The sequence below is a fragment of the Kogia breviceps genome, chromosome 8 (genome assembly GCF_026419965.1).
Source record: "Kogia breviceps isolate mKogBre1 chromosome 8, mKogBre1 haplotype 1, whole genome shotgun sequence".
Lineage (NCBI taxonomy): Eukaryota > Metazoa > Chordata > Mammalia > Artiodactyla > Physeteridae > Kogia > Kogia breviceps.
Window position 1 is genome coordinate 47,697,268 of NC_081317.1, and position 20,559 is coordinate 47,717,826.

A 20,559-nucleotide genomic window follows, 5' to 3' on the forward strand; every position below is an offset into this window, starting at 1 on the left:
AAGGTCATAAATTTAATCCCTCCTTTCCATTTTAATGCAGATAATTTTTTTTTTAAGGTTTACTATCCTGGAGAACATCCAAAAGGCATTTTAGTGGTCAGAGAGCATTTCTATTTAGAAGCAGCACCCAGTGATACATAAACACAGCACCATCAAGGTTACAAGCTCTTTCCCTGGAAAATGGACCTTACCTTTAACAGAAACATTGAAAGGCTTTTCCACCATTCCAGCCACCGTGTTCACACTGCAAACCCAGACTCCTGAGTCAGGGGGCAGGATCCGGTGGATTGTGAAGGTGGCCACTGAGAGATGACCCGTGTGGTTAAAGTCTTTTGGCTGGAAAGGTCAAAAAAAAAAAAAAAAAAGCTTCTAGATAGGTATAAACACAAAGGCTCTTAACACTGACCCCATCGCATTGTTAAATAAGGAGTTTTCTATGGGAGATTAAGAAGATCATTGCAATGCTTGTATAAGCATTGGCTTATTTCCAAAGCTATTGTAGTAGCCCTGAAAGTTTATGTTGGATTGATGCCCTCGCAGATCCTGCTGTTGTATTTGTGTGTTTGGGAGTGTGGGGCAAACACTTCCAAGCAAAGAGTCTAAGTCCTTCTCAACTGCTTCTGCTAACATTTGTTCCTTTCTGGTCCAATACAGAGATGGCTGGGTGAGAAGACAAAATGGCTTCCTAAAGTGTTTGAGGGGCTGCCGAGTATGGTATTATGGAAAAAGTCAGGGCTCCGAAGACACATGGACATGAGTTCACATCCCAGCTCTGCCACTTTTGACCAATTCCTTAGTTACTTAACTTCATGCAGCCAGTTTCCACTTCTGCAAAAAGGGGACAGGTAATGTAAAGTAAGATGTGTACAGTATGGTCAGCCCTCACTAGATGGTAGCTGTGACTTCCACTAACTCATGGATAAGCCAGCAAGATTTTGGAAGCTGTCAGTTGGCTTCTACTACCTAATGGATTGTTTGAGTGGAATCAGGGACATCTGATGTGCGAACATTCTACATATCCTGCCCCCAAGAGGTCATTTGGATCTGCCTTCTGGTCAAGTTGATTTTCAGTCATCTTTGAGAGGAAAATAAGATAACTATTTCAAAATCTTAGATAAGAAAATACATCAATTTCCTGAAGATCACTTGTGACACAGAGAAATTTGAAGTAGTTCCTGTCTCTGCTGCATTTGGGGTTGCTGGGACAGGGAAGGGAAACATATCGGAAAAGTAGCTTATTCCTTTCCAGCAAAGAAGAATGCTGTGGTAGCACCCTAACCAGTGGTGGACACCAACAGTGAGGACAAAGTGCAGAGGCAGAGACCCAAGGTATGTTTTCAGACCTAAGGGATTCTGTGGATCATAGTTTCTGGATTGGAGGTGTGGGATCAGAGTCAAATGGATTATGCTGAACTCTCCTCTGCTTTTTGTCAAAGCTAACAACACCCTAGCTTAGGAGGATTCAAGCCATGAATGGAATCCAGCCTTTAGCAGGGTGAGTGCTACACTGAAAATATCTAGCAGTATAAGGAGGTCAGATTAAGAATACAGCCACTATGTAGAATAGTATGGAGGTACCTTAGAAAACTAAAAATAGAGCTCCTGTATGATCCTGCAATCTTACTCCTAGGCATATATCAGGAGAAAACTACAGTTCGAAAAGATACAGGCACCCCAATGTTCATTGCAGCACTATTTACAGTAGCCAAGACATGGAAGCAACCTAAATGTCCATTGACAGATGAATGGATAAAGAAGATGTGGTATATTTATATAATGGAATATTACTCAGCTATAAAAAATGAAATAATGCCATTCGCAGCAACATGGATGGACCTAGAGATTATCATACTAAGTGAAGTAAATCGAGAAATACAAATATCATGCGATATCCCTTATATGTGGAATCTAAAATATGACACAAATGAACTTATGTATGAAGCAGAAACAGACTCACAGACATAGAAAACAAACTTACGGTTTAGAAAACAAACTTATGGTTACCAAAGGGAAAAGGGGGAAGGGGAGGGATAAATAAGGAGTTTGGGACTAGCAGATACAAACTACTATATATGAAATAGATAAACAACAAGGATTTACTGCATAACACAGGGAACTACATTCAATATCTTGTAATAACCTATAATGGAAAAGAATCTGAAAGAAATAAATATGTATAACTGAATTACTTTGCTGTACACCTGAAACTAACACAACATTGTAAGTCAACTACACTTCAGTTTTTTTAAAAGGCTATAATTTGTTCTACAAAAAAAAAGAAAAAGAATAACTCTTACATGGAGCACTGTCCCATCTGGCTTCACCAAGGTCATTTCTTCATTAGCAGGTAGCGGCCGGCCAGATGCTTTGCAGATGGGGTTAAATTTACCACTGTTTACTTCTATGTGATCTGGCAAATCCTCTATCTTTGGGGTCATCCTTGGCATGCCTGAATGAAGGAAAGAGCACTGTGAAATCTAATCTTTAACACAGCAGAAATAGAAATAATAAAAGTAGCTACCGTTTAGTAAGTCATGCACTGGGCAAGAACTTGGCAAATATTATATTGTTTTCTCATCTCATAATAAACTTGTGGGGTGGGTGCTATTGTGGTTCTCATGTTACAGATGAGGAGACTGAGGCTCTGAGTTCAGGTTCAAGCTCAGATCTTTATGACTCCAGAATTCATACTCTTTGGCCATAATGATGTACTTTCTCAGTGGACCTAGGAGATACAGTCTCAATATTGAAAAGATCATCAGCACCACATCTCTGCAGATCTTACTGTCCACTCCCTCTCTTGCTTTGTAAGGGAATTTGTTTTACAAAAACAAAAACTAGTTCTTCTTTCTCTCTGCAAACCCCCAATACTGCCGATCAACAATATGTCAAGTTTTGATATCTGAGAGATGTCTCATTAATCGGGAAGTCTGCAAGTGGCCGATGATTAATTATATTCACATTTACATCAAAGAAGTAAAGTGGAATAAAACTCCCCCAGATCAATTTCCCATCAATAGCCAAATAAAAAATATTGCTGCCAATATGGAAAGGAAAAAATGTCTCTGGTATCAACTAAGGTATCAGGAGCCCTTGCTTATTATCTGTAGAGTAGAGAATGAATAATCCCGAAATATAACAATTTTATTCTGAACTGTAAGGTCTTAAAGAATTTTGGAACATGTGTAACTAAATGTAAGACATGACTGAAAACAGTCCAACACTTAGTAAAGAATGTAGGAGACGGAGATGCACTTAAAGCAAATAAGGGAAACATTGGAAAAGTGGCTTAGTCCTTTCCAGCAAAAAAGAACTGCAGTCACCTACATGCTGTTCCATATCAGCGGTGGGTCAAGGTAAACACATCAGTATTGATATTTTATATTGATATCCTATTTCTCAGGCCTATAATGAAACAGGTAAAGTGTATGGAACAGGAAGAAAAAAGATCTAATAGCCACAAAGGTAATTCCTTGATATATCTGCAGACTTGGAGAGATTGTGATTAGAAAATTTGCCAGACGGTTCAGCCTACATAATTATCGCCATCGGAATTCTTCAAAGTGCTTTGACATTTTCAAACCTTTCCTTCATTGTCCCCTTGCAGTTTCTGCAGCTGGATGGGGGTAGAGGGACAGCTGGAGGGTGGAAGAGGGTGTGAGGGAAAGGGAGCTGCTCCCCAAAAGCCCAGAACCTGGTTCTAAGTTTGAGATTCTCACCCTTTTTGTAACATCAGCCTTAGAACAGAAAGGAGGAAGTGGTGCAGAAAATTCAAATCATTAAGCTTGTTCATTGCCCACTTTCAAACCATGTTCTGGCCCACAGCCTTTCCTTCCCTTCCTAGACCCTCCCAGATTCCCTCCCTGTAACAAAGTCCAAACGCTGGAGAACAGGAGAAAGTATAAAGCTGACAAGCTAAAGCCTTTGAGAAAACAGTTGGTATTTCCCCCCATATTTGTTCTGATTTTTGAAACTCACAGGCAGAAGACCATAAATGTCTTATTACTCTGAGTGTAGATTTCACTGGACATATGTTATTTATATTTGACTAAAAAAGTAATATATGTTTATTATTTTTAAATTTTGAAAATATGCTTCTTTGGATTTAAAAAAGTATGTTCTAGGGTAAGCATTAGCGAACTTTCTTGAAAGGACTAGATAATAAATATTTTCAGCTTTGCAAGCCATATGTTCTCTGTGGTAACTCCTCAACCCTGTTGTGTAAGAGCAACCTTACAAGATATATTGTAAACAAATGGGCATGGCTGTATTCCAATAAATTTTTTTTATGAGAACAGATAGACGGTGGGGCAATAAAAAGGAATGAGATACATACTGACATGTGCTACAATACAGATAAACCTTAAAAAAAGTATGGTAAGTGAGAAAAGCCAGCCACAAAAGACTATGTATTGTATGATGCCATTTATAGAATAGGAAATGTCAAGAATAAGTAAATCTGTATAGGCAGAGAGTAAATTAATGGTTGCCAGGCGCTGGGAGGAGGAAAGAATGGGAGTTACTGCTAATAGGTACACACTTTCTTTTGGTAAAATGAAAACGTTCTAGATTATGGTGATGGTTGCACAACTCTGTAAAAACATTCGATTTTACGTTTTAAAGGGATGAACTTCATGGTATAAAAATTATACCTCAATAAAACTGTTTAAAAAAAAAGTACACAAGGGACTTCCCTGGTGGCAAAGTGGTTAAGAAACTGCCTGCCAATTCAGGGGACATGGTTTCGAGCCCTGGTCTGGGAAGATCCCACGTGCTGTGGAGCAACTAAGCCCATGTGCCACAACTACTGAGCCTGAGCTCTAGAGCCCAGGAGCCACAACTACTGAGCCTGTGAGCCACAACTACTGAAGCCCACGTGCCTAGAGCCCATGCTCTGCAACGAGAGAAGCCACTGCAATGAGAAACCTGCACACCGCAACAAAGAGTAGCCCCCGCTCGCCACCTGTGTGCAGCAACAAAGACCCAACACAGGGCTTCCCTGGTTGGCGCAGTGGTTGAGAATCCGCCTGCCGATGCAGGAGACACGGGTTCGTGCCCTGGTCCGGGAAGATCCCACATGCCGCGGAGCGACTGAGCCCGTGAGCCATGGCCGCTGGGCCTGTGCGTCTGGAGCCTGTGCTCCGCAACGGGAGAGGCCACAACAGTGAGAGGCCCGCATACCGCAAAAAAAAAAAAAAAAAAAAAAAAAAGACCCAACACAGCCAAAAATAAATAAATAAAATAAATAAATTTATTTTAAAAAAAACCACAGTACACCAGATTTGGTCTGTGGGTCAGAGTTTGCTGACTTCTGCTCTATGGTAATTCTGAACTAGAATTATTTAAAACTTCATTTTGAGGATAATATTTTTCAATTTTTTCCTTTCATTATATCGTTCTTTTTTAAAAATATCTTTTATCCAAATCCCTTCCACATAATTCTTCCGCTGTTGTGGATATCCAGGGAAAAGGCTGGTGCTAGAGAAGACAGCAAAAGAGGTAGGCAGAGTTCTCAGCTGGCCAGTTATCACTTAATGTGCTACAAAGAACACATGGTTTATTCCTTAGTGGAAAGGCCAGTGTGAGAGTCCATAGAAAAGATTCAGAAAGCTGTCCTTTAGAACCTGGGATATATTCTTCCCTACTTCAGGATGGAAACAGAAGTTTAAGAATCTTGGGCTAGTGAGGCAAGAATTATGCCAGAAAAGCTTGGTTCAGACATGCTGAACCTGGCCCTGACTACAGTGTTACCTTGCTTTACCTTCTTTCTCACACTGGAGCCCTTGGTGTCCCGGAGAGCAGAGGCATCCTTGGAACCGATCACACATCTCCCCATTGGTGCAACTGCACCTAAGCTTACAGTCTGGTCCATAATAACCAGGCTGGCATGCTGTGAACAAAGACATCAAAAACCAGCGTTAAGAGAGGGAAGGAGGAAAACTCAGGCTATAGGTGGCTAGTTTTACTTTTTTTCTCCAAGCTACCAAGTAGTATTATTTACCTGAATTACCAAGAAGTTAAAGGGTTGAGGAAATCTGCTTCCAGGTGAGTTGAATAAGCTCCTACCAGGTCACCCTTCTCAAAATTAACAACTCTATTTTAAAAACAACTACCTGGGGCTTCCCTGGTGGCACAGTGGTTGAGAGTCCGCCTGCCGATGCAGGGGACATGGGTTCATGCCCCGGTCCAGGAGGATCCCACATGTCGCGGGGCGGCTGGGCCCGTGAGCCATGGCCGCTGAGCCTGCGCATCCGGAGCCTGTGCTCCGCAACGGGAGAGGCCACAACAAAGAGAGGCCCGCGTACCGCAAAAAAAAAACTACCTGGGCTTCCCTGGTGGCACAGTGGTTGAGAGTCCGCCTGCCGATGCAGGGGACACGGGTTCGTGCCCCGGTCCGGGAGGATCCCACATGCCGCGGAGCGGCTGGGCCCGTGACCCATGGCCGCTGAGCCTGCGCGTCCGGAGCCTGCGCTCCGCAATGGTAGAGGCCACAACAGTGAGAGGCCCGCGTACCACACACACACACAAAAAGAATGCACTTCTGGGGCTTCCCTGGTGGCGTAGTGGCTGAGAGTCCACCTGCCAATGCAGGGGACATGGGTTCGTGCCCCGGTCCGGGAAGATCCCACATGCCGCGGAGCGGCTGGGCCCGTGAGCCATGGCCGCTGAGCCTGCGCGTCCGGAGCCTGTGCTCCGCAACGGGAGAGGCCACAGCAGTGAGAGGCCCGTGTACCGCAAAAAAACCCCCCAAAAAACCACAAAAAAACAACTACCTGGGCTTCCCTGGTGGCGCAGTGGTTGAGAGTCCGCCTGCCGATGCAGCGGACACGGGTTCGTGCCCTGGTCCGGGAAAATTCCACATGCTGCGGAGCGGCTGGGCCCGTGACCCATGGCCGCTAAGCCTGCGCGTCCGGAGCCTGTGCTCCGCAGCAGGAGAGGCCACAACAGTGACAGGCCCGCGTACTGCAAAAAAAACACCAACCAACCAAACAAACAAAAAACTCCCTGAAAGCACTGAAGAGTGATGGGAGGAGAGACAGAGGGAACCACGCAGGTTCTGAGGGGAACTGAAATTTGGAAGATGGGAATGGTGTGCTCCCCGTTTTCCAGCTTTTAGTCTAATGGTTGGTACAGTTGACATTATGTGGGGAAGCTAGAACTCCAAAGAAAACCTGTAGTCTTACTGACAGAGGAATCATAGAGGACAGAGTCAAAGCAACTACAGCCTCTGAAAAGTGAGAGGGAAAATCTAGAAAGGAAGAGCCAGAGAGAGGAATTCCCAAATCTTTGGCTGACCCCAGAACCACACATGTTAAGTGCAGACTTGAAGCAACCCAGCTAAGGCTAAAAGGAATGAACTGAGTTTGAGTTGATGCCTGAGAGTCAGAGTTTGCAGTTTGAGTCATACTAAGCTGAATGCCTGATAGGACATAATGAAACAAAATCAACATTCTTCAGAGAAATAGAATATATTCCAAGTCTCCTCAGTGTAACATTCACAATGTCCAAAATACAATCAACATAAGAAGAAATGGAAAATTCTGACCCATTCTCAAGGGAAAAGAAAATCAACAGAGACCAACCTGGATGACCCAGATGTTGGAAAAAGCAACTACAATAACTATGCTCAGTGAAGTAAAGGAAAATATGCTCACAACAAATGAAACAATTAGAAATCTCAGCAGAGAAATATAAACTATAAAACTTAACCAAAAAGGCATTCTAGAACTGAAAAACATAATATTTGAAATAAAGATTTCACTGTATGGATGTAGCAACAGAATGGAGATGACAGAAGAGTCAATGAATTTAAAGCTAGATCAATAGGTATTCATTCTGAAGAATACAGATAGGGAAAAAGAAAAAAATGATTGGAGTCTCAGGGACCTAAGGGACAATATCAAAAGGTCTAACATACATGTAATTGTAGGTCCAAGGAAGGAGTCTAGGAGAACACTAAAATATCTCAATTCATAAAATCTTAGTGATTTCTTGAGCCAGATATGGGCTGGAATGTTAATAAAGGTACTCCTATAAATCTGGGTCTAGAGACATATTCACCATGAAGTTAATGAAGCTTATGTTCTAGATTCCTCACATGCATGTATTCCTTCTGGGCCCTAGCAAAGTTTTCATATATGCACATGTTTTTTAAAATTTGTGTATGATTTTTTTTTTTTTTTTCCGGTACGTAGGCCTCTCACTGTTGTGGCCTCTCCCATTGCAGAGCACAGGCTCCGGATGTGCAGGCTCAGTGGCCATGGCTCACGGGCCCAGCTGCTCCACAGCATATGGGATCTTCCCAGACCAGGGCACGAACCCATATCCCCTGCATCGGCAGGTGGACTCTCAACCACTGCGCCACCAGGGAAGCCCTATGTATGATTTTTTAATAGTCTTTAAGGCAGAACTGGATCTACCCCTACTTGGAGGCACCTTTTACTTTAAGGTGTACATATCTGAGACCATGTGGGATTCCTCTATGGCTAAGGCTCCCTCAGTGTTCCACAGGGGGCAGATATAGCATTTAGAGGGAACTGAGTGAGGTTTTGCAGGTAGCTGAAGCTTACTTTTGTGTAACTTTCCTCTTTGTCCTCTTACTCTAAGCCCGTATAGCTATACTGCCCAGTATGGTAGCTGCTAGCCATGGATGGCAATTGAGCTCTTAAAAATATTGCTAATCCAAATAGAGATTTCAAAGACTCAGTATGAAAAGAGGAATGTAAAACATCTCATTAATATTTTTTCTATTGATTACATGTTGCTATGGTAATATTTTTGATATATTGGGTTAACTGAAATATTATAATTATTTCACCTGTTTCTCTTACTTTTTTAATGTGGGTACTAGAATAATTTAAATTACATATGTGGTTTGTTTATATTTCTACTGAACTGCTCTGTCCTAGAGCTTTGTTATCAAGTGGCTGGAGACCCCATCACGGCTCCCAACAGTGCCAGATGTGGAAAAAGCTGATTTTGTGAGGCAAATACTGAAACACCATTGAGCTCTGCCTAATTCACCAGATTAGCATTCATTAGGGAAGGTCTAGCATATTTGGCCACAGGTTCATGTTAAGTTACTGTGCGATAGTTGATGTGAAAAGCTTATTGGAAAGTAGATGGGAAACACATACGTCTGAGCTTCACCAAATGGGAAAATATATATTAGAAAGGGTAGAAGGAATCTTCGAGTAGGTGAAGTTAGTATTGCTTGTGTAAGGTCCACGGAAGATAAGACCTTAACTTCCTCGATTTTCAAATCCCAAATCCTACCTGGATCTGACCTAAAAGCAATGATATTTATGATGCACTGAAGATAACAAATCTTCTATGGCTTTCCAACTCGAAGTGTGGTCTGAAAACCAAGAGCATCACCTCGGAGCTTGTTAGAAATGCAGACCCTCACGCCCCAGTCCAGACCTATGAAATCAGAATCTGTTTTAATAAGATCCCCAGGTGATGTATATGAGAAGCACTTTCTATGAGGTCCAGAGTCTTAACATGAAAGCATAATTAACTTTAGATGAAGATATCTTTGATTCAAAACCCTGTAATTCAGCAATAGACAGTTGAGTGGGCAGTCCAGGTATGTCCTACACGATGATTTCCAGCAAGCTGGATTCCTTGGTATACCTGCTAGAACCTTTCCTCTTTAGGGGTGTGACTGGTGCATACCTTCATTGCACTGCAGACCCTTCCAGCCTGTGGCACAGGAACACCCATAGGGGTCTGGGAGACAGAACACGTAGGACTTGCATCCCTCTTGTCCACTACACCTTTCTTTACAAGTTCTGCCAAACGTGTGCAGTTCACAAGCTGTGGATGAGAAAGAGATGATTCAGAGGCAAATATGCAGCCCTTTGAAATGCAGGGTTCTTCTTTTTAAGGGTCTCTCCTAGACCAGTGAACACGGAAAATAATCCAATGTAAGCTTTGGAATTGTCAGCGTAAACACACTCTTATGGCCCATTTTATAGATAATGAAACTGCCTCACAGTGAGGACGCTGAAGGCACAACCCCCAGTCGTGCAGTTTGCATACTGCACAAACCTAGAGAGTGGCGTTCACATCATAGATGTCGTAGATTTGTACACTTATTACAACTTTTCAGTGGTTGACAATAAAGAGCCTTTAAGAAAGGGCACCTTTTTTGAATTTACTCAAAGGTACCACATGGGCTCACAGAGGCCATTTAGCTTCCACTCCCAAATGGGTCCAGATCTAAAATTCTAGATCCAGCAACAATGGCTTTTTAAATCCACAGATTACTCATCAAGCACTCTTGACTTACCCTTCTCACATGTTCTCCCCATGAACCCAGGAGGGCAAATGCATTCTCCAGTATCTTCGTGGCAGATCCCATTGTTCATACAAGCAGTGCAGACACGGTTACATTCAGGTCCCCACTTCTGAGCTTCACATCCTTTTTTAAAGGAAAACAAGACTATGGTGAGTGGAGCAACTTCATTTGCCAAAGCTTTATTGAGCACCTGGTACATGTTAGTCATGTGAGTGGGCACTGGTGAACGAAGATAAATACAACACAATCTCTGCTCTCTAAAAGCTAAGAGTCCAATGTGTGAGACAGACATGTGATAGAAAATAATGATAACGACAAAGACAGAAGTACCTAATTCTGCCTTAGGGTTGGAATAGGGCATAAAGGAGGGCTTCTCAGAGGAGGTGGTATGTGTGTTGAATCTACAGGACCCACTAAGTGACAAAGAAGATAAGCCTGGAGAGCGTGTTCTGGGCAAAGGCTAGGTCAGGAGGAAAACACGGTATGTTTGGAGAGCTGCAGTTACGGTTAGAGATAAGAGCAGTGGTTTTCAAAGCGTGACCCCTGACGAGTAGCATCACTATTACCTGAGAATCTGTTAGAAACGCAAATCCCAGACTCCCATCAATGACCTAATGGATGAGAAAGTCTCTAGAGGTAGCCTAACAACCTATGCTTCACAAGTGTTTCAGAAGATTCTGAGGCATGCCAGAGTTTGGGAGCCTCCAGTGTAAAGAATGTGGAGAATAACCCAAATGAGAAAAGAATTTGAAAAAGAATAGATCCATGTGTATATATGTAACTGAATCACTTTGCTGTACACCTGAAAGTAACACAAAATTGTAAATAGTTCAATATAAAATAAAGATTAAAAAAAAAATAAAGAATGTGAGGACAGAAGACAGCTAAAAGGGGAAGCAGGAGCTAGTAGCCCCCAAATATTTTTCAGGTAGAAAACATATAAGAAATGAAGCAAGATACAAAACTGAAAGTACAAGAATGGTAAAATGCTTCTAGATTCATATTTCCTGGCTCTTTCTCTCCAGCACTTGGTGATTTCAGATCTTTATTTAGGATACCTTCTGATAAGGAAAGATCAGGGGGAGTGGGGTAGGGTGACCGTTTGCGGTCAGGAATTTAGTTTAATTTTTCTTCTGAAAGGAACTAATGTCTTTGTCCCTGAATATTAGTCTCACGGTGGTAAACTTGGACCTGTGCCTATAGCTTATAATATTTTTGGCAAGAACTACTAGTTATCAGTATTTTCTCTAAAATAATCAGGAAGACTGTCAACACGGACCCAGTCTTACAGGCAACCACTTAATAGATAAAGCTACAAAATGCCTCAAAGCTAATATTTACATGCCTTAATATACAAAGGGAAAAATACTTCTGCACAGTTAGTGATTTCTTGAGAGCCAGACCACAGATTATCTTCACATGATGAAAACGAATGATGGCAGACACTGCAGATGAAAGGGGTTCTCCTGTTACATTAAAGTATGTCTCTAACCCTGCACCGATCTGAAGACCTGTCCCAGCTTCACTCCTAATCCTGGGAAAGAGGAAGGGATTAAGCTCAAGGAAATACTTAAGGTGATCTCTTAGGGATGCAGAAGGCAGGAAAAGAGTTCCTTGATAAGCAACAAGTATGCAGTTAGGCTTCTGTTATTTTCTTCAAAAGTGTGGTGGTTTTGTATTTTAGGAAACCATAGATCCGTGGCATACAGAGAGAAATCTTATAAACTTAATGTTTTTGAGAAATCTTTTGCCATGGAGAGAATTTACACTGAAAAGAAATCCTACGCATATAACCAGTAAGATTTTTAATACACATCTTTAAGCACGGACTATTCCTAGGGTTCAAATCTACCTGGAGAGATACCTTACAGTTATGAGAAATGGACAAATGCCTTCAACTGTACCTCATTTCTTAGTAAACATCAAAGAGGTCAAATGGAAGGAAGTACTTTTAAATAGGATGGTTGTAGTCCAACTCAAACTTTCTTAGAATGATTTTAGATATTAGCAGTGCTTCTCAAACAGTTTTATTGAAATAAGAGCCAAAGAGAATAAATGTGCTTCTGGCCATCTGAAAAGGAGACAGCTTGGAGATCAAAATGTGTTTGAAGTCTTTTGCTTTATCTTAAAACTTCAGGGAAATTTAAAATTCTAATCTATGATAAATCATGTTTGTTTTGTCATTTTAAAAAAAGCTTTAAACCTTTTACCATATATCGACATTTCCTGTTTTTGATATTGCTGGAAAAACTGCCAATGTACCCCAGACTCTGAGTGCCCCTGGTACACGGTGCTATATCACACTGGAGAGACCATCTTAATGAAATGAATGCAAATTGTGTCCTTGCCATTCAAACTCTCTGAGAGTAGAGAGGAATGAAAGGGGATTTCACCTGCCCAAACTAGATGAACCACACTTTTCATATGTCAGTTGTCATATTGCAATATCTGTTTATCTATTTATGTATGTACCTGCTCTGCTTGGGAATTACCCAAGGGACAGTGATTCATCTTATTATCCTTGTATTCTCAACACCAACACAATGCCTGGCAGAGACTTATAATCAACACGGATTTGTTGCATGAATGAATGAATGCATAAATATAATGCAAAGTAAAATAAGTACTCTTCACAAGTTAGCGATGCTAATCATTAGAGGAATGACAGGGCATCCCTAGTACTTAGACCTGAAGGCCTGAACATTTAATATCATGAATACCTAACATAACCGGAGAAAATTCAGGGCAAATTTTTTGCTTTCTATAGATCAATTTTTTTGTAAAAACCACTGGTGACAGTTACTACCCACTTTGATAGTTATAATGGGGGAGAAGTTTTCACCAGTTCTAAGTCTTGCATTTTTCAAACCTGAAAACAGAAATCACATTTGAGAGTTAAAGGATCTGGAAAGTTGGGATTTACAGGAGACTTAATGTTTAACTAGATATTAGGCCAACCCAGAGGCCCAACTCATCTCCCTGTAGCAGACACCTTTTGGGGAGACTGTCCAGCTCACAGTGATTACCATTCTGTGTGTAGTATGTGGCTCCATCCTTGTCTATAGCTCATTGGTCTAGGCAAGTAGACACCTGACACATGCCAGGGCAATCTGATTGTTCATCCTGAGAGTTCAACATTTAGAAGTAAAAGAAACATCACTGAAGCTAAGTTAGGGTAATGGTAGCATCCTAAAGTCCGCCCTCCCTTCCCGGTGCTGAGCCCCAGATCTTCCCTGGAAGATCTTTTCTGGAATTTGCTTATCCGCTTCTCCATCAATTTTTTAATGTCTTCGGTATACTTTCAACTAATCCCTGGTTTTTGCTTAAGTAGCCAGAGTCAGTTTCTGCTACTTCCAACTAAAAATCCTAACAACCACACCATCACTTACTCCGGACTATTAGCCTGGTGAAGGCCGAGGTGAAGAGGTTTCCTCCTATGTACCTGGCCGAGTACACTCCAGCATCCTGGGGCTGAGCGTGAGGCAGATACACTTCTAAAATATCAGGTACTTCATGCCGGGGCACCGAATGGATGAAGGAACCTGTAAGGGGGAAAAGTGGAGAACAATGGGTCACACAAACACTCCCGTTTCCTTGTCTGCCCCCTCCACTTGATCAACTTCCCCTGGCCTGATATACAAAATGTGCTCTAGGGCTTCCCTGGTGGCGCAGTGGTTGAGAGTCCGCCTGCCGATGCAGGGGACGCGGGTTCGTGCCCCGGTCCGGGAAGATCCCACGTGCCGCGGAGCGGCTGGGCCCGTGAGCCATGGCCGCTGAGCCTGCGCGTCCGGAGCCTGTGCTCCGCAACGGGAGAGGCCACAACAGTGAGAGGCCTGCGTACCACAAAAAAAAAAGAAAAAAAAAATGTGCTCTAGCATATTAGATGGGGGGAGAAGAATGAAAAGGCTGAGCTATCGAATGCTCTCCCAAAAGTTGAGAAAAGTGTGGTGTTGGAGCAGATAGGTTAGCCTATAGGATCTACCACCAAACACATGAAGGTGAGGGTAGCCTAAATTTCTCATCTTCTGCAGGGAGAGGCAAACCGACAAAGCTGGGGAAAACGTCAGGTAAACTTGCCAACGAATCAATTAAGAGATAACTAGAATCACTACTCCAACCTGTAAGTCATTCATCCACAGAACTCAGAAGAGTCCCCATCAATATTTCAGCGGCATCAGGCAACTGCCACCAGGTGGTGCCAAACCGTAGTCAGACCCAGACAGATTTGGGTTGCGCACTTGGACCCCCAGAACCACTGCCAATTGGCTTTCCAGGCTCACTCTGGTCATTTCCTTAGCCTTGCCATCAGACAGCATCCCACGTTACATGGCAGAATTTGAGACCCCACGTATTACATCATGATGGGATTTTATTGTACGTTCATAGTTCATATTGTATATTTGTAAATGTACAATGTAGGTAGGTGCATTCATACATGTATAAAAATCTCCACTTTAATGTACTTAAGTAACCAAACATGTTACCTAAGACAACTTCTATCATAGAATCCGATTGGCTTGCATCATAGTAGCTTTACTTCAAACATCTGCCCCCAAGACTGCAATAAGATAATGACCCAGTGTGTTTTATGCTATCTGATGTCTCACACAACAGTGTGGGAATGACACAAAACACATACTCACCGTTTTTGTAAATCACTGCATCTTCTTCTTTAATCAATACCTTTTTGAAAGATATGTTCACATTATCTCCCCTGTCCACAGTCATAGTTAAAGTAGCTGGTAGGAAGGAAGCTTTTAAGAGAGAGAGAAAAAACAAATGAGAAAATGAGGTTATATATCTTTTCCAGGAACAAATGAACCTCGAGTCAGAAGATGAGGCCTATTACTTGGCAGGAGTCAGTTGGTTTTCATGAGAGCTTAGAGAGCTACCCTGTGAAGGCAGAAGATGCCTCTGAACCATGCTCAGAAGGACCTGAGCTTTAGGTGCATCTGCTTGTTTTCCTCAGTGCCTGCTGACCTGGGCACAGTGCCCTGGAAGACTCCCACACAGATACCATGGTGCAGATAGTGACATGGGGCGGACCCAGAGGGAGAGTGGTGGAGATCAAAGAGCGCCGTGAGCCCTGGAATTAGACAGTCCTGGGCTTAAGGCCACCCTCTGCCACTTACTGAACCTTTTTGACCCAGTTATTTCACCTCTGAACACCTCAGCTTCCTCATCTGTAATTTAGGAGTAAAAGTATTTACCTTAAACGGTTGTTAGGAATAGTAAATGATGTATGCCAAACCCCTGGGCGCTTAGAAGAGGTCAGGATCCTTCCCAAATATAAACAAAGGCCACGCTGCTGTGGTGACACGTGCAGTGTGGCCATGAGTGGCACGGAAGGCAGGCAGGGGACCTCAGGGGCCACTTTCCGGGGCTCCCTCTCACCTGAGGAGGTGCTTCATTTAGCAATCTAACCGAACAGCTCTTGCTCTCTGCGACATGCCCTTAGGCTCCTGTGAGAACTGTCTGACCATTTCAGGCTGTTGTTCCTTTCTCTGTGGTCTGTTTATATTTTCTGCTCCTTTGTGTGAAGATTGTTTAGCTGACCGTGGGACTTCTTGCTCAGCATTGTATTCTGAAAAGGAACTGAGATTCTCTACTCGGCTCAACTCCAGCGTGGCTTTACTTTTTCCCCATTCTGTGGTTTTTTTATTATTTCAGACTTTGCGCCTCTTAAGCTCCCTGTTTTGGGGGTCGGAACACAGCCACACCAGAGTTCCCCTGCCGCCCAGCTGGCCACCTCCCGCATTCATGGCTCTAGGTGGATCGTTCTCTGCTGAGGACTCACAAAGCACATCCACAAGCCAGCCTTGCACCTTGGGCTTCCTGATGACACAGGAGTCTGACTTGTACACAGTATGCATAGACTGATAATCATGTGACTCGACTGGATCATGAAAACAATAAGCCCCCATTGACCAGGCATCGTTCTAAGCACTTCACACATATTTAATAACTCTAGGAGATAGGTACTACAATTATCCTACTTTTACAAATGAGGAAATCAAGGTCCAGAGAGGTCAAGTAACCTGTTCAAGATTACACAGCAAGTTCACAGGACAGCCAGGATTTGAAGCAGGTAGCTCAGCTCCAGAGGCCTTCCATAGGTGATATAACACCTTCTTTTATAAATGAGATTGCTGAGGCCTAGGTTAGAAGATGACTTGCTTGAGATCATTTGGATTGATTAATTAACTCACAGACCTTAACTACGAACACAATTCACTTATTCCTTAAGCGGTGGAGAAGAAACTAGAAGGTAGTAAAAGTTATAAACAAAGATGCTTCTCATGGATGAAAAATAACTGAGTTAAATTTCAGTTGTCTCCTTTAATTTAATGATAAATAAAAACTGAGAGTAATAATGTCATTTTATGTCCGTTGTTATTTTGTATCATTTCATAACAGCCCTGTGAAGACCAGATATCCACAGTCTGTCAGCGTGGAGATGGAGTTAAGGGTGACCAAGTCTCTTCCCAAGGCCTCCTAACAGTAAGTGTGAAAGTTGAGGCACAAACTCGAGAGCTCCACACTTGTTCCAGACATCGGCCCTCCAGACCCATCTTACTCCAGGCCCGGCATCCTTACCTCTCACTTCCAACCATTCTGAACTGTACTCAGTCCCTCGAACAGATCACGTGATCACTCACGTCCAAGTCATGAACTTTCTCCCTTCTCTTCTCCTTCCTTTCCCCTGTGTCTCACAAAGTCCTACTCATTCATCGGTCTCCATTTAGATGTCACTTTCTCCAGGGGCCTTACACAATCCTGGAATCCAGGTTAAGTGCCGTCATACTGCCCTCCATATACCCTGCCCTTCCCCATTACTGCCCCACTCATACTAGGCTGAGCATTCCAGGAGGGTAGGCTGATGGCGGTTTTGAAAGGCAGCACAGGATCAGACCCAAGTTTACCTTCCCAGGTCCAACACGGGGAACCAGGTATATGAATGCTTCTAAGTTACAATAGTTATAAGACTTACCTATTACTATGAAATCATAATAGTCCTCATCAGATATGTATTTGTAATGATTAAATTACATAGCAATGTATAGAAAATTTCTAGGGAGATGTCAGGCACATAACAAGTATTGAGGAAATGTTAACTTCACTGTGTTTCCCATGTGTGGCACAAATAGAGGTTTAAGAATATTTGTGGAATGAAAGAATAGACGAATGAATCTGATTTCAAATTTTCCTATTTTGTTCATACATTTAACATGCTCATTTGAGTTATTTAGATACAAATGGCTCCTCTCGGTCAACTTCACAAATCATGTTTGGGAAATTGGATGTTCTTAAAGCAAAGCCATTTCTCAAATGAAAAGAGGAAGAAAAATAACCTAGGATTCTTCTGATGGGACACTCTGTAATAGATTCTTTGGATGTGAAAACGTTCCAAATTTCATTTATACCTCCCAACTCCCAAATGCAATGTGCAGGGAGGTTTGATAAAACTGCTTTTGACTTTTTTGGATGATGCCATTGATAAAAATCCCTTTGGCCATTTGGAGTATGTGAGCCAATTTAAGCTGTGTTTTGGCACATCTCAAATGGATTTTCCACTTCCTCCCCAGATGCACGAGTCAGCAGCAAGCAGGGATATAGTGATGTTTATCCTATCCTGCTGTGTCCCTAGGCAGGCACTCCTGAGTTCCCGTGATGTTTTACCAGGGAATTAAGAGCGTCATGAAGACATAGTGTTGGAGGGTTTCTTGACTCACCATAAAGGATATCACTTTCCTTACACCATATTTCAGCCATTGGATGGTCAACAAAAGAAAATCAGTTCAACGGCTTGAGATGATGTTGTTATTCAAATACAGGAGAGAAAGTATTTCCTATTTTTCTATTTTGTCTAAACCTCCACAATTATGTTAAAATATGATATTAACATTTTCCACAGTTGAGTAGCAAAATTAATAGTCCCACTAAATTACTGCTCATTCCAAGGCACTAAATAATGACAATTACTGAACATTTACTGTGAACCAGATAATGTTGGCGATTTCATTTGATTCTCAAATGTATGTGATAAAGTCTCTATCCCCATTTATTTTTTCAAATGAGCAAACTATGATTTCAGGTAAGTAATCTGCGCTGGGTTATACCAGCGGTTGCAGAGCTAGGCTCAAACCCATGTCTGACTAACCTCCACTCCCGTATATCTGTGCTCTAGGTTGCTTTCTGGGGTTTCAACTAGAGTTGTTGTACTTTATAAAACAAGGGCTCAGAATTGGGGTGGGTGGTTAAAGTAAGTGAGAGTGATATAGAGAGGGTAGTGCAATAAATACAGAGTCTAAAGCCAGACCACTTGGCATTAAATCCTATTCCTACCATTTACAAACTGCTATTGTTATTATTATGTAAATTGCTCTGCAATGTCTCACTTTACAGTGAGCTTTCAGGAACATATCTACTGTGTAAATCAAATCTTACACTCACGGGAGCTGGCTTCTTGTATACACCATCTTACTCTTATTTAAAACCTAAGACGCTTTTGAAGATATTATTATACCCATTTCACAGATGATGATAAATGAGACCAATAGAAGTTGAATAACTTGCCTAAGGCCATACCGCTGGTAAGTGGTAGAGAAAGAATTAAACTCAGGTGAAGTTGAGTCTAAAAGCCATCTTCTCTTCACTGTTCCTCACTATCCATGTCTGCCTTAGCCTCATTTAACTGAACTTAAACTATGCTTTACCTGTGCTGACCTGGACTCTCACTTTGGAGGGATCATTACGGTTGGTTTTTGACTCCCAATATTCTGTTTTAATTTGCTCTACGGATTCTTATTTATACATTTTCAGGACAGCCCAGAAAGGGCACTTCTCAGGTCAATCCTGTGAGACCATTGGGGCACAAATCTCAGATCATCTTCATTCAGAATGTGGGCATATCAGCAGAAGGACATAACTCTTGACACAAGTCAGATCCCAGATGACACATGTGAAAAATAACAGAGCCGACTTTTCAGCCATGATAGCTTTGGCACACCTCACATCCCTTTGTTCAACCTCTCTTCCCTCACCAGAGAGCTGCATTCCTGGGAATTTCTGTTGTGCACTTTTCCCACTCGCCTGATGTCATTTAAAGGTGAATGTTATAGTTTTGTTAAGAGAGCCTTTTCCCTCATTTGTGATGAATAATGATTTTATCACTTTGATCTTAAAATGAGCTTGCTGCCTTCAAATTTTAAAATTACGACCATTAGCAAATTCAAAGAAATATTTTCAGGTAGACCCCAGCTAGGGGCTGACTCTAACCCCTTGCTACTCAAAGTGTGGTCCTCAGCCCAGCAACATCTTATCCCCTGGAACCTTGTTAGAAATGCAGAATCTCAGGACTCTCCCCAAGGATCTACCGACTCAGACTCTGCATTTTAATAAGACCCTTAGGGTGATTTTATAAGCATTTTTAACCTTGAGAAGCAGTAATCTAAAAAACCTACAGATTCCTGTATAAAAAGCTGACAATCAGAAATGTGCAGAGGTGCATTATTTATCTGGATCAGTTTTACAATTAAAAATCAAACCCTAAAGAGCTCACAATGTCATTGTCTCATGAAATGACACATCCTCAGTCCACAGTCTCGTGTGGTTATGATGATGTTAATTTGGTAAGGACCCCTTCATTTTAGTTATAACTAACCCAGAGAAAGGGACTGAGGGTGAGGGGCCAGATAATTTCCATCAAAACAAGGAGAGGTCATTTCTGCTGGAATCTGTACCTTCTTCCCAGTAGATAGCATCAAGAGCACCAGAAGTCTACCTGCCTGTCCAAACTTGGGAGCCTTAGGGCAGAACAGAGTCATTAAATAATGTTTACAATGACATGTCCTCCAACTGCCATGAGTTTGGTGGACTGGCCTAAAGATACAGCTTAGGACCCACTTCTATTTTGGGAGAAAGGTTCCATCACATCACTGCTTTGTGAGGCATAGAAAGGAGTAATACTCTTCCTTTGCAGAAGGCTCTCAAGGTCCTCCTTCAAAAGTTCTGGTGTTCTGTGAGTTAGACCTGGGTACTCAACTTCTAAAATTAAATCATGTAGCCTGAAACAAAGGACCCCAATTCTTCATCGCTCCCTGTATCCATACTCTTGGCCATGTAATTGTGTAATACCCTCCCATTCTGACTTTAGGCTCAGCTGTTCGACTTGCTTTGGGCGATAAAAGTGAGGCAGAAGTGAGAGTATACAGTACTAAGCCTAGGTTTCAAGAAGCCTCGTGTGTTTCCATTTG

General features: G+C 42.2%; 1 protein-coding gene across 2 annotated transcripts in view; it reads right to left on the reverse strand.

The window, feature by feature from the left end:
- Window positions 1-20,559, reverse strand: part of TEK (TEK receptor tyrosine kinase) — a 104,811-nt gene that overhangs the window by 40,184 nt on the left and 44,068 nt on the right. For both annotated transcript variants that reach the window (XM_059072961.2, XM_067041386.1), the window contains exons 3-9: window positions 14,947-15,057; window positions 13,693-13,845; window positions 10,295-10,426; window positions 9,679-9,819; window positions 5,762-5,890; window positions 2,298-2,449; window positions 192-336 (exon numbers count right to left, since the gene is read on the reverse strand). In XM_059072961.2, the coding sequence (XP_058928944.1) occupies window positions 192-336; window positions 2,298-2,449; window positions 5,762-5,890; window positions 9,679-9,819; window positions 10,295-10,426; window positions 13,693-13,845; window positions 14,947-15,057 (963 nt within the window). The remainder of the gene's footprint in view (window positions 1-191; window positions 337-2,297; window positions 2,450-5,761; window positions 5,891-9,678; window positions 9,820-10,294; window positions 10,427-13,692; window positions 13,846-14,946; window positions 15,058-20,559) is intronic.